Source organism: Oncorhynchus keta, chromosome 24, assembly GCF_023373465.1.
Source record: "Oncorhynchus keta strain PuntledgeMale-10-30-2019 chromosome 24, Oket_V2, whole genome shotgun sequence".
Lineage (NCBI taxonomy): Eukaryota > Metazoa > Chordata > Actinopteri > Salmoniformes > Salmonidae > Oncorhynchus > Oncorhynchus keta.
Genome location: NC_068444.1, coordinates 20,490,693 through 20,502,434, shown reverse-complemented (window position 1 = coordinate 20,502,434; position 11,742 = coordinate 20,490,693). Strand labels below are relative to the sequence as shown.

Here is an 11,742-nt window from a genome sequence, read left to right as displayed (position 1 = left end):
CCAAACCTTCCTTCACAAAGCCCCAACCTGCAAGACCTAGTGAACAGCCCCCTCAGCCAGCTGGTTCTGGGGCTCTTTTCACAAACACAAACAGAGCCCAGAGAGCCCCAAGATAGCAACACAATTAGACCTGACCAATTCATGAGAAAACACAAACATAATTACTTGTTACATTGGAAAGATTCAACCAAAAAACAGAGCAAGTTGGAGAGCATGCTACCTTACCCTAAACATAGAGTACACAGTGGCAGAATATCTGACCATGTGACTGACCTAAAACAAAGAAGAACCTTGACTATGTACAGACTCAGTGAGCATAGCCTTGCTATTGAGAAAGGCTGCCGTAGGCAGACCTGGCTCTCGAGAGAAGACAGGCTATGTGCACACTGCCCACAAAATGAGGTGGAAACTGAGCTGCACTTCCTAACCTCCTGCCAAATGTATGACCATATTAGAGACAAATATTTCCCTCAAATTTCACAAACCCACAAAGAATTTGAACACAAATCAAATTTTGACAAACACTCGTATCTGTTTCGCGAAATACCGCAGTGAGCAATCCCAGTAGCAACACTTGTGACCTGCTGCCAGAAAAAAAGGTCAACCAGTGGGTCAGAAACACCACTGTAAATATAACCTATATTTATCAGCCTATTCATTCACCCCACCCCTGTCATATGTACATTCTATTATTTGCATATTGTCAAAACACTGTACAGAGCTAATAATATATACACTTTAAACATTATTATCTTGAAACCTTTTGTCTGTGTAATGTTTACTGTTAATGTCTGAGCGTTATGGTTTTTGTTTTGTTTTATTCTCTTCGTTGGTTGTTGTTGTTGTTGTTGTTAGCTTTTTCCACTTACTGGCAATGTAAATATGTAAATATGTAAATGTCTGCCATGCCAATGAAGACACTTTGAATTTAATTGAATTAAGAGAGAGAGAGAGAGAGAGGCGAGAGAGGAAGAGAGGGAGAATAAGAAAGACTGAAGAGAGAGATGATGATGATGATGATGATTCAACAGACTGCCTGATGGGAGATGCACTCTGGCTCTAACTCATCCAAGAGCCATCACACAAATGTCCCCTTGAGTCAAATGTGGAGCACTTTCTATCTCTCTGTCTTTCTCACTTCCCCACTCTCCTTTCTCTCTCTCTCTCTCTCTCTCTCTCTCTCTCTCTCTCTCTCTCTCTCTCTCTGTCTCTCTCTCTCTCTCTCTCTCTCTCTCTCTCTCTCTCTCTGTCTCTCTCTCTCTGTCTGTCTCTCTCTCTCTCTCTCCTAGCTCTCTCTCTGTCTCTGTCTCCCTCTCTGTCTCTCTCTCTCTCTCTCTCTCTCTCTCTCTGTCTCTCTCTCTCTGTCTCTCTCTCTGTCTCTCTCTCTCTCTCTCTCTCTCTCTCTCTCTCTCTCTGTCTCTCTCTCTCTCTCTCTCTCTCTCTCTCTCTCTCTCTCTCTCTCTCTCTCTCTCTCTCTGTCTCTCTCTCTCTCTCTCTCTCTCTCTCTCTCTCTCTCTCTCTCTCTCTCTCTCTCTCTCTCTCTCTCTCTCTCTCTGTCTCTCTCTCTCTCTCTCTCTCTCTCTCTCTCTCTCTCTCTCTCTATCCCATTGCACTCTCTTTCTCTCAATTCAATTAAATTCAAAGGGGCTTCTCTCTCTTACTCTCCCCCTCTCTTACTCCCCCCTCTCTACTTCAGTCTCTCCTCCTTTTCCCAAACAGGGCACCATTACTCATCTGACCGCCTCTTTACCAGTCGCACGCACAGTCAGTTTTCATCTCCCTCCACCGGACAAATACACACACACTTCCTCATTCTCCTATCCCCCCAACAGGGCCCAACCAAGCAAAGGGAATGTGTGGTCTCCTCTTGTGCCTGTAGTGGGAACCAGGCCGTGTCCGGTGTGGAGGGAGATGAGAGATCAGTGTGTGTGTGTGTGTGTGTGTGTGTGTGTGTGTGTGTGTGTGTGTGTGTGTGTGTGTGTGTGTGTGTGTGTGTGTGTGTGTGTGTGTGTGTGTGTGTGTGTGTGTGTGTGTGTGTGTGTGTGTGTGTGTGTCAGGTGCTGCTAAGTAAGATACAGAGTGGTACACCAGGGGGTGAGAGAGAGAGAATAAGAGCTAGAATACAAGTAGGACAAAGACCTGAAGCACACCAATAGGAGAAGAGAGAGATGAGAAGATGGCACCAATCAGTCTGTCACTCCTAGCTGGGGTCAGTATTCAACTGGGGTCCCTTGGAGACAGAGGGGAACATGTATAGAGATCTGCATCTGCCAAGCAATTCCCTCTGTTCTGTTCTGCTCCGATACTGTCAGACAGCCACACACACAATCTCAGAGTGACTTAGGCAAAGGGACAGGCCACAACACACCGCCTGAGAGGCACCGACAGGGACCCACAGCCCTGCAATTCAGTGTATCTCTCCATCTCGCTCCCTATTTCTTTCCTTCTGCCTGCCTCTATCTCCCTGTATTTTTCTTCTCTCCCTCTCTTTCTACCTCTCTCTAGCTCTCTCTAGTTCTCTCCCTCTCTTTCTACCTCTTTCTACCTCTCTCTAGTTCTCTCCCTCTCTTTCTACCTCTCTCTAGCTCTCTCTAGTTCTCTCCCTCTCTTTCTAACTCTTTCTACCTCTCTCTAGTTCTCTCCCTGTCTTTCTACCTCTCTCTAGCTCTCTCTAGTTCTCTCCCTCTCTTTCTACCTCTTTCTACCTCTCTCTAGTTATCTCCCTCTCTTTCTACCTCTCTCTAGCTCTCTCTAGTTCTCTCCCTCTCTCTCTACCTCTCTCTAGCTCTCTCTAGTTCTCTCCCGCTTGTTCTCTCCCTCTATCTCTTTCAATCTCTCTCTCTCTCTCTGTCTCTCTCTCTCTCTCTCTCTCTATGCCTGCCCTCTCTCTATTTCTCTTTCTCAATCTCTCTATCCCTCATGCTCTCTATTTCCTTCTTTCACTGTCTCCCTCTCCATCCTTCTCTCTCCATCGCTCTTTCCATCTCTCTTTTTATTTCTGTCTCTCATTATTTCTGTCTTTATATTTTTCTCTTTCTCAATCTCTCCATCCCTCTCTCTCCATTTCCTTTTTCTCTGTCTCCCTCTCCATTTTCTTATTTCACTGTCTCTCTCCGTCTCCCTCTCTCTCTATTTCCTTTTCTCTGTCTCTCTCCGTCTCCCTCTCTCTCTATTTCCTTTTCTCTGTCTCTCTCCGTCTCCCTCTCTCTCTATTTCCTTTTCTCTGTCTCTCTCCGTCTCCCTCTCTCTCGCAGCAGCAGCCTGTTTAGTTACAGTACAATATGTTTTTTTGGGGAAATGATTTGCTTTCCTTCCCCTTCTCCCCCTCTCGCTTTCTCTTTTTCTCACTTTCTCTCTCTTTCCATCTCTTCCCTTCCCCTTCTCCCTCTCTCGCTTTATCTTTTTCTCACTTTCTCTCTCTTTCCATCTCTTCCCTTCCCCTTCTCTCTCTCTCGCTTTCTCTTTTTCTCACTTTCTCTTTCTTTCCCTCTCTCCCTTTCCCTCTCTTTCCCTCTCTTTCTCTCTCTTTCCCTCTCTTTCCCTCTCTTTCCCTCTCTTTCCCTCTCTTTCCCTCTCTTTCCCTCTCTTTCTCTCTCTTTCCCTCTCTTTCCCTCTCTTTCCCTCTCTTTCTCTCTCTTTCCCTCTTTCCCTATCTTTCTCTCTATTTCCCTCTCTTTCCCTCTCTTTCTCTCTCTTTCCCTCTCTTTCCCTCTCTTTCCCTCTCTTTCCCTCTCTTTCTCTCTCTTTCCCTCTCTTTCCCTCTCTTTCCCTCTCTTTCCCTCTCTTTCTCTTTCCTTGCACCCACAGCAGAACAACACTCTCGTATCCGTTCCGCCAGTAGCTCTGAAGGTAGAGAGATTAATTGATTACAATCCCCTACATTGCTCTGCTGACTTCGATGAACAAATTGGAATAACAGATTAGAGATACAAAAGTGGTATTAGGAGTGTTTGATGGAGCAGGAGTATCAACTAGTCCCAAATAATCATAAAGGGGTGATGTATCTGCTCATCCAGGGTGCAGGATTCCATTAACCTTTCACTGCAGTAGGCTACATAAGGGTCACATAGTGCAAGTGCTTCTTGGTGGTCTTAAAGAAATCTACATTGAACCAAAAGTATACACCTTTAAAAAAAGAAGAGACCTGTACCATGTCATATTTAGAGTTGAAATGTATTTAATTAAGAGTTTGCATCCCAATACTGCACTTTAAATACATCACAGAAGACTGAAATATAACAAAACCGTTTGACAAATCATTTTGATTAATTATGAAATTATGAAAAATATGAATAACTGTCCACCCATGAGGCCACTAGGGAACGATTTGGTGATTTGACTGCAGGTAAGAACTATGAAGTGGATAGAAGAGGACTAAATCTACAACAGGTTCCCAGCATCAATGGAAGCCCCAGCCTCCACCCCACAACGGATTGTCGACAGCTATTTGCTGTTGATCTCAAAGTGATGTTTTGTGTAAACCCAAGGATGCTCTCCTCTCTCCTCCTCCTGGTCCATCACATCTGCCTTCATCACTCCGGGGTAAGAGGATGAGAGGAGAAATGAAAAATTAAGAGTGATACCCCAGTTTATTCATTATCATGATCCTTATCTTCCTCTTTCTTCCCCACTCTGTCACTCTCTCTCTTGCTGTCTCTCTCTCTCTATCTCTCTGTCTCTCTCTTTCTCTCTTTCTCTCTACATGTCTTACTCTCTCCCTCTTGCTATCTCTCTCTCTCTATCTCTCTGTCTCTCTCTTTCTCTCTACATATGTCTTACTCTCTCTTTCTCGCTGTCTCTCTCTTTCTCTCTACATATGTCTTACTCTCTCTCTCTCTATCTTTCTGTCTCTCTCTTTCTCTCTACATATGTCTTACTCTCTCTCTCTCGATGTCTCTCTCTCTCTATCTCTCTGTCTCTCTCTTTATCTCTACGTATGTCTTACTCTCTCTTTCTCGTTGTCTCTCTCTTTCTCTCTACATGTCTTACTCTCTCTCTCTCTCACTGTCTCTCTCTCTCTATCTCTCTGTCTCTCTCTTTCTCTCTACATGTCTTACTCTCTCTCTCTCTCTCTGTCTCTCTCTCTCTATCTCTCTGTCTCTCTCTTTCTCTCTACATGTCTTACTCTCTCTCTCTCTCTCGCTGTCTCTCTCTCTCTATCTCTCTGTCTCTCTCTTTCTCTCTACATATGTCTTACTCTCTCTTTCTCGCTAGTTGTCTCAGATCTTGAGCCATACAGGTTCCTGGTCAAAAGCAGTGCATTACATAGGGAATAGGGTGTAATTTGAGACATATTCATTCTTTTTCACTGGGCCTCATTAAAACAATGCAAACCTTTCATAAGTACATCGTGACCAAGGGTAATGTTCCTCCTATCTGCAATAGAAATCGATAGGTGATAACATTCTAGTTCAACGCAAAATGGAAATAAAAGCCAGATGTTTATTGTTGGATAATAAATGTGTTATTCTATAGTTTCATCCGAGTTAGATTTCTCATACAGATACCCATACACACAAACATACTGTATATGACATGAAAGGTTGAGGGGAATGTCTAGATAAATGTTTTGCAATAAAGACGGAGCAGAGCTTGAAAACGACGGTACATTATAAAATGTATTTAGAGCAGCAAAATATTAAGAGGAAAATAACTACCCCACCCACTCTACAAATACATATTATATCAAATCCATTCTACACTTCAGAAAACAGAGACTGGAGCCATTTGCATCCAACACCGGGCTGGCTTTATTTGAGCTGCTTCCCAAATGACACCCTATTCCCTATATAGTGCAATACTTTTGAACAGAGCCCTATGGGGCCTGATCAAAAGTAGCACTCTAAATACGGAACACGGTGCTATTTGGGACGTAGGCCTGCTTTTGTTTGTGCTAATCACCTGGGACAATGGTAAGTGCAGTTGTGACGATAACAGTGAACGGCAGGTACTGTTACGTAAGTAATGCAAACAGGATTAGATGGAGGGTGACACCACACAGCTACACAGTACTGGGAACAGAGGGAGGGAGGGGAGAGGGAGAGATTCAGGGAGGGAGGGTAGGAGAGAGAGAAAGAGAGGGAGGGAGGTATGGAGGGGAGAGAGAGAAAGAGGTAGAGTGATGGAGGGAGGGAAGGATTGTGAGGGAGGGAGGGGGAGGGAGGGAGAACAATACAACAAGTGATAGAGTGAGCGCAAAACAGAGACTAGGATTTCGCTAGACCTGCAATAACATCTGCTAAATATGTGTATGTGACCAATAAAATGTTATTTGATTTACAATTGTGGAGAGAAAAGAGGATAATGTAATACAGGAGATTAAGGAAAGGACCTGAAAATGTTTAATTGGTGCAGGTGAGAAAAGCTCCCTCTGGGTGTGTGCGTGTGTGTGCGTGTGTGTGTGTGTGTGTGTGTGTGTGTGTGTGTGTGTGTGTGTGTGTGTGTGTGTGTGTGTGTGTGTGTGTGTGTGTGTGTGTGCGTGTGTGTGTGTGTGTGTGTGTGTGTGTGTGTGTGTGTGTGTGTGTGTGTGTGTGTGTGTGTGTGTGTGTGTGTGTGTGTGTGTGTGTGTGTGTGTGTGCTCCCACCTCTCTGTGTGAGGAACGGGCAAATGCAAATGAAACTCCAGCACAGCATGTCTGGAATCAGGAAAAGGAAACTGGCTTTTAAAAAAAGTAACAAGCTTTGTCCTTGAGTCAGGCACTGTGTTGAACATCGTGTCTACCATTGTGTGTGCCATTTCTCATTCATGAACCTCCTCACTGTGTGTCTTGGCTAATGTATATTCATTATTAATAAAGCTATGGATGTTTTCTGTACAGGCTACAAGTCACAGTCTAGCCAATAAGTACACAAGAAAAGAGCAACTTAAATGCACCTAATGCAAATAAATGACCCCCACACCACACACACACACACACACACACACACACACACACACACACACACACACACACACACACACACACACACACACACACACACACACACACACACACACACACACACACACACACAGGAGAGCAGAGTGGACTAATTGCCTTTCCTGCCATCTCAGCAGGACAGAAAATCTCCCATCTACCTGTACACCTCCACCACCTACTCCTCTTCCCATCTCCCCATCTGAACATCTGTCCCTACCTCGTCCTTCCCACCCTTCATCTTCCTCTTTCTCAACATTCAATCTTCCATCCCCTCATTTTCCTCCTCCTCCTCCCCATCCAGACCTCATCCTATTTCCTCCTCCTCCCCATCCAGACCTCATCCTATTTCCCCCTCCTCCCCATCCAGACCTCATCCTATTTCCTCCTCCTCCCCATCCAGACCTCATCCTATTTCCTCCTCCTCCCCATCCAGACCTCATCCTATTTCCTCCACCTCCCCATCCAGACCTCATCCTATTTCCTCCACCTCCCCATCCAGACCTCATCCTATTTCCTCCTCCTCCCCATCCAGACCTCATCCTATTTCCTCCTCCTCCCCATCCAGACCTCATCCTATTTCCTCCTCCTCCCCATCCAGACCTCATCCTATTTCCTCCACCTCCCCATCCAGACCTCATACTATTTCCTCCACCTCCCCATCCAGACCTCATCCTATTTCCTCCACCTCCCCATCCAGACCTCATCCTATTTCCTCCACCTCCCCATCCAGACCTCATCCTATTTCCTCCACCTCCCCATCCAGACCTCATCCTATTTCCTCCACCTCCTTCCTCCCATCCACCTAATCCACATTGTTCTACCGACTCCCCCTCCATTCTTTCCTACATCATCTTCTTAGCATTGCCGTCCTTTCCATTTCTGAGGTAACCAAGCTGACTGAATCCAGGACACATTCATTGACCCTCTGAAAACGTGCCACCGCTCCTAAATGTTTTAAACAGCTCAACCTACATACCTCCATACGTTAGCTGCACACACACAGAGACAGAGAGAGAGAGAGAGAGAGAGAGAGAGAGAGAGAGAGAGAGAGAGAGAGAGAGAGAGAGAGAGAGAGAGAGAGAGAGAGAGAGAGAGAGAGAGAGAGAGAGAGAGAGAATATCCAGGCCAACTCAAACACATCAATCACATGACCTGTTTGTCAACATGTTACAGTAGTGTTTTATCATAGTTACGCCGCTATATATTGAGGAGGGTAATGCAATGCCTACACTGAATCCAACCGTGTAAAAGCGACTGTTGTTGGATCGTATACAATGTAGAGAACACTGTTTGACTGTCCTCATGTTACTTTTGTTTATTCGTAATGACACCATACTATACAGAGGAGGATAGTGCAATGCCTACACTGATCCAGGGCATCTCTACAGCGCACACTCCACAACGTTAGACGACTAAGGATTAGGTCATCCTGAGTGTCTGGACTGTATACACAGTGTGCCTCTAAGACCATGTGACACATTGTGTACTATCCTGTATCAATGGTTAATAACATTATGGTTTTCCCCACATCTCCTAGTGGAGAATCATGACATCAATTACACGGCTATTAGTCTGAAAATAGAGAACATTTATCGCTAATGTGGCATCCCCATACCCATTCACATCCATAATCACAGTCAGGCACACACACACACTCCAATAGATCACATATAGTAGGAAATGGGGGATATATAAGAGCAATTCCCAGTAGTTGACACTTTATCTAATGGGTTATCTTCACAAGCAGGGACCAACAAGGACCTAAATGCCATTATAGGGTAGAGGGCTCCTCTCTCTCTCTCTCTCTCTCTCTCTCTCTCTCTCTCTCTCTCTCTCTCTCACACACACACACACACACACACACACACACACACACACACACACACACACACACACACACACACACACACACACACACACACACACACACACACACACACACACACACACACACACACACAGATACACACACACACACTCCACCCAAACAGCATCCTGCCTCTATTGCTTTAAGTCCAATGCACATTTGTCTCTCTATCACCCCCCGGGGGCAAGAGTGAGCACTACACCACAACCCTGTAATCCTGTCTTATCTGGCTGTGGCCGATGCACCACAGAGCATCTGGAGAGAGGGATAGGGATAATCTGAGGCGCCATGGAGGGAGGGAGGGAGGTAGGGAGAGAGAGAGAGAGAGAGAGAGAGAGAGAGAGAGAGAGAGAGAGAGAGAGAGAGAGAGAGAGAGAGAGAGAGAGAGAGAGAGAGAGAGAGAGAGAAAGAGAGAGGGTGTAGCCAGGGCACAAATTGGGGAGAGATGGATATAGGAGTAAGGCTACAGTAATGGTTCAAGGAAAATATCATTATTGTATTGCGGCAGGTAGCTTAGCAGTTAAGATCGTTGGTAGTCCAAAAATCGGCCAATGTGCCCTTGAACAAGGCATTTAACCCTGAAGTCACTCTGGATAACAGCGTCTGGTTGCTGTAAAATGTAAATATTTTGCTGCAAATTCAAATAAAATGTCTCCAATAGACAAGTTGCTCACCGCAGAACCTGGACTTGATTATGGGGAAAAGAGCTGTAAAGGACCAGAATAAATCTACATCCAATGAGCACCAAACAAAACCAAATATAAATTAAATACTTCTCCAAAAGACAACTAGTTCATCCCAGTAATTGGACTGTAAGAAGTAGAAAGAGGCCACAGGGGCCCAAAATAAAACTTGCCCCACAGAGCGTAGGAAGATGGTGACGGCATGTGGCATACATTGTGGTCCTCGGTGACTCAGTTAGTAGAGCATGGTGCTAGTACCACCAGGATCATGGGTTTGATTCCAGCTGGGGCCACCCATAGGAAAATGTATGCACACACTACTGTAAATGGCTTTGAAGAAAAGCCTCTGCTAATTGGTTTATACAAACTGTCAGATAGAGCCGAGGTGGTCAGAGTAGAAAGGATACTTACTGTGGCCTGCCCGTAGCAAGGCGGCAGGCGGTCTATGGATGGCGATAGGCACAGAATGGTGACGCTTGCCCCCATGGTTGAGGTGAATGTGGTGGTGGCCCTCCACTGCTTCTGTGCCTCCCCCTGGTGGCCCCGAGTGAGGCCCAGATCCAGCCACACACCCCAGGGCCAGAGCAGTCATCCAGAGAACCAGGCAGACAGGAGAGACAGGGGAGATAGACGAGGTCAAGCCCCAGCAGAGGTGCTCCTGCCTGGGCCTCGAGGGGCCAGGGGTGGGGGCAAGCTTTGTCCTCCAACTTTCCAACATGGTTCCCCGAGAGGCCAGCAAGGCGAGTTGAGGATAAATGTTTGGGACCTTAGTGATGAGCCCAATGGCCCATAGTCCCCTTAGTACCCTGCCAACACAATGATCTCTTGCCACTCACAAAACCCAAGACACTCACACTGTCGACCAACCAACAAATCCACAGAGAATCCACAGCAGAAAAGAGCTAATCACGGACAAATTTAGGGAAAAGAAAAGAGTGCCTTCTTGCGCTTTTTCCGGTGGGTTATGAAATCCACAAGGGTACAAAGGTAACCATGGAAGAAGTACGATCATTCATTGTGGAGAAAAAGAGGGGAGGAAAAAATATGCACTCAAGAAATTAGGACACACTCCTCAAACAGCATCTGAGAAATCTCACACTGCTCCAATTCCCCTATCACACTTCCTCGCTCGCGTTCTCTCTCTCCTTTTCTCTCACTTCTTATTCTGCGAGGAAGAGCTCACAGAATCAAATGGATAATTTTCTCCTCTCAAAAAATGATATAACTCCCGAAAATCCACATTGAATATCAGCCTCAGATTTTGAGGGGAAAAAACATCACAGGCACAATTTCAACATCTCCTTAATCAAAGCAAATGGAATGTTCCCTCCTTCCAAGTTTTCCCTCACTGTTCTCCTTCCTGTTTTCAGAGGATGTCTAGAGGAATCTGAGTGCATCCGAAGTAAAGCTTTAATATTTGCTTGTGGTGGTGGGCAGCAGCTGTCGAGAGGGTGGCGCGGGAATGGTTGTACCTGCGAGGTGTGCCAAGCCTCGCTCCTAGAGGTTCCCTCTACTCTCCCTGCAGTACCCAGTAGAGAGACAACGACGCGGCAGCACTGAGAGAGAGTGGCTGCTCTGTATACGGAGCCACACACACCTCTCTCTCACACACTCACAGGCTGAGAAACAGGCAGCAACGGCTTCAGCGAGCGAGCGCAACTCCAGCAAGATGTGCGCAAGAGGAGGAGAGAGAGGACGAGAGAGAGAGGGAGGGAGAGAGGGAGGAAGGAGGGGGGAGCTTCAACAGCCAGCCACGGAGCAGGAGGGAGAGGGTCTATGCAAATGAACAGGCTCCACACAGCGAATCAGTGGAGCCAGAGAGCATTGCAGAGGAAGAGCCTATTTTGGGTGAAAATAAGCTGGGGATGTGGGGCTTCATCTCTCTCTCTCTATCCACTGGACAGACAGACACTGATGGGCAGTGAATGGAGGAGAGGGAAAGGGAGAGATACAGCTTTTCAGGCTGGTCTTTGTTCATGTTATTTATCTCCCCCTCTTTCTCCCTCTCTCTAGTTCTCTTCCTCTCTCTAGTTCTCTCCCTCTCTCCCGTTCTCTCCCTCTCTCTAGTTCTATTCCTCTCTAGTTCTCTCCCTCTCTCTAGTTATCCCTCTCTCTAGTTATCTTCCTCTCTTTAGTTCTCTCCTTCTCTCTAGTTCGCTCCCTCTCTCTAGTTCTCTCCCTCTCTCTAGTTCTCTCCCTCTCTCTAGTTCTCTCCCTCTCTCTAGTTCTCTTCCTCTCTCTAGTTCTCTCCCTCTCTCTAGTTCTCTTCCTC

At 46.1% G+C, this 11,742-nt stretch overlaps 1 protein-coding gene across 27 annotated transcripts in view; it reads right to left on the bottom strand.

Moving 5' to 3' along the window:
* LOC118402801 (neurexin-1a) overlaps positions 1-11,742 on the bottom strand; it is a 633,754-nt gene that overhangs the window by 241,317 nt on the left and 380,695 nt on the right. For 4 of the 27 annotated variants that reach the window (XM_052477953.1, XM_052477954.1, XM_052477955.1 and 1 more), the window contains exon 1: positions 9,882-11,126. The exons of the other annotated variants lie outside the window; for them this stretch is intronic. In XM_052477953.1, coding sequence (XP_052333913.1) covers positions 9,882-10,188 — 307 coding nt within the window. In that variant the 5' untranslated portion in view covers positions 10,189-11,126. Of the gene's footprint in view, positions 1-9,881; positions 11,127-11,742 lie in introns of those variants that run through there. 27 annotated transcript variants of the gene reach the window in all.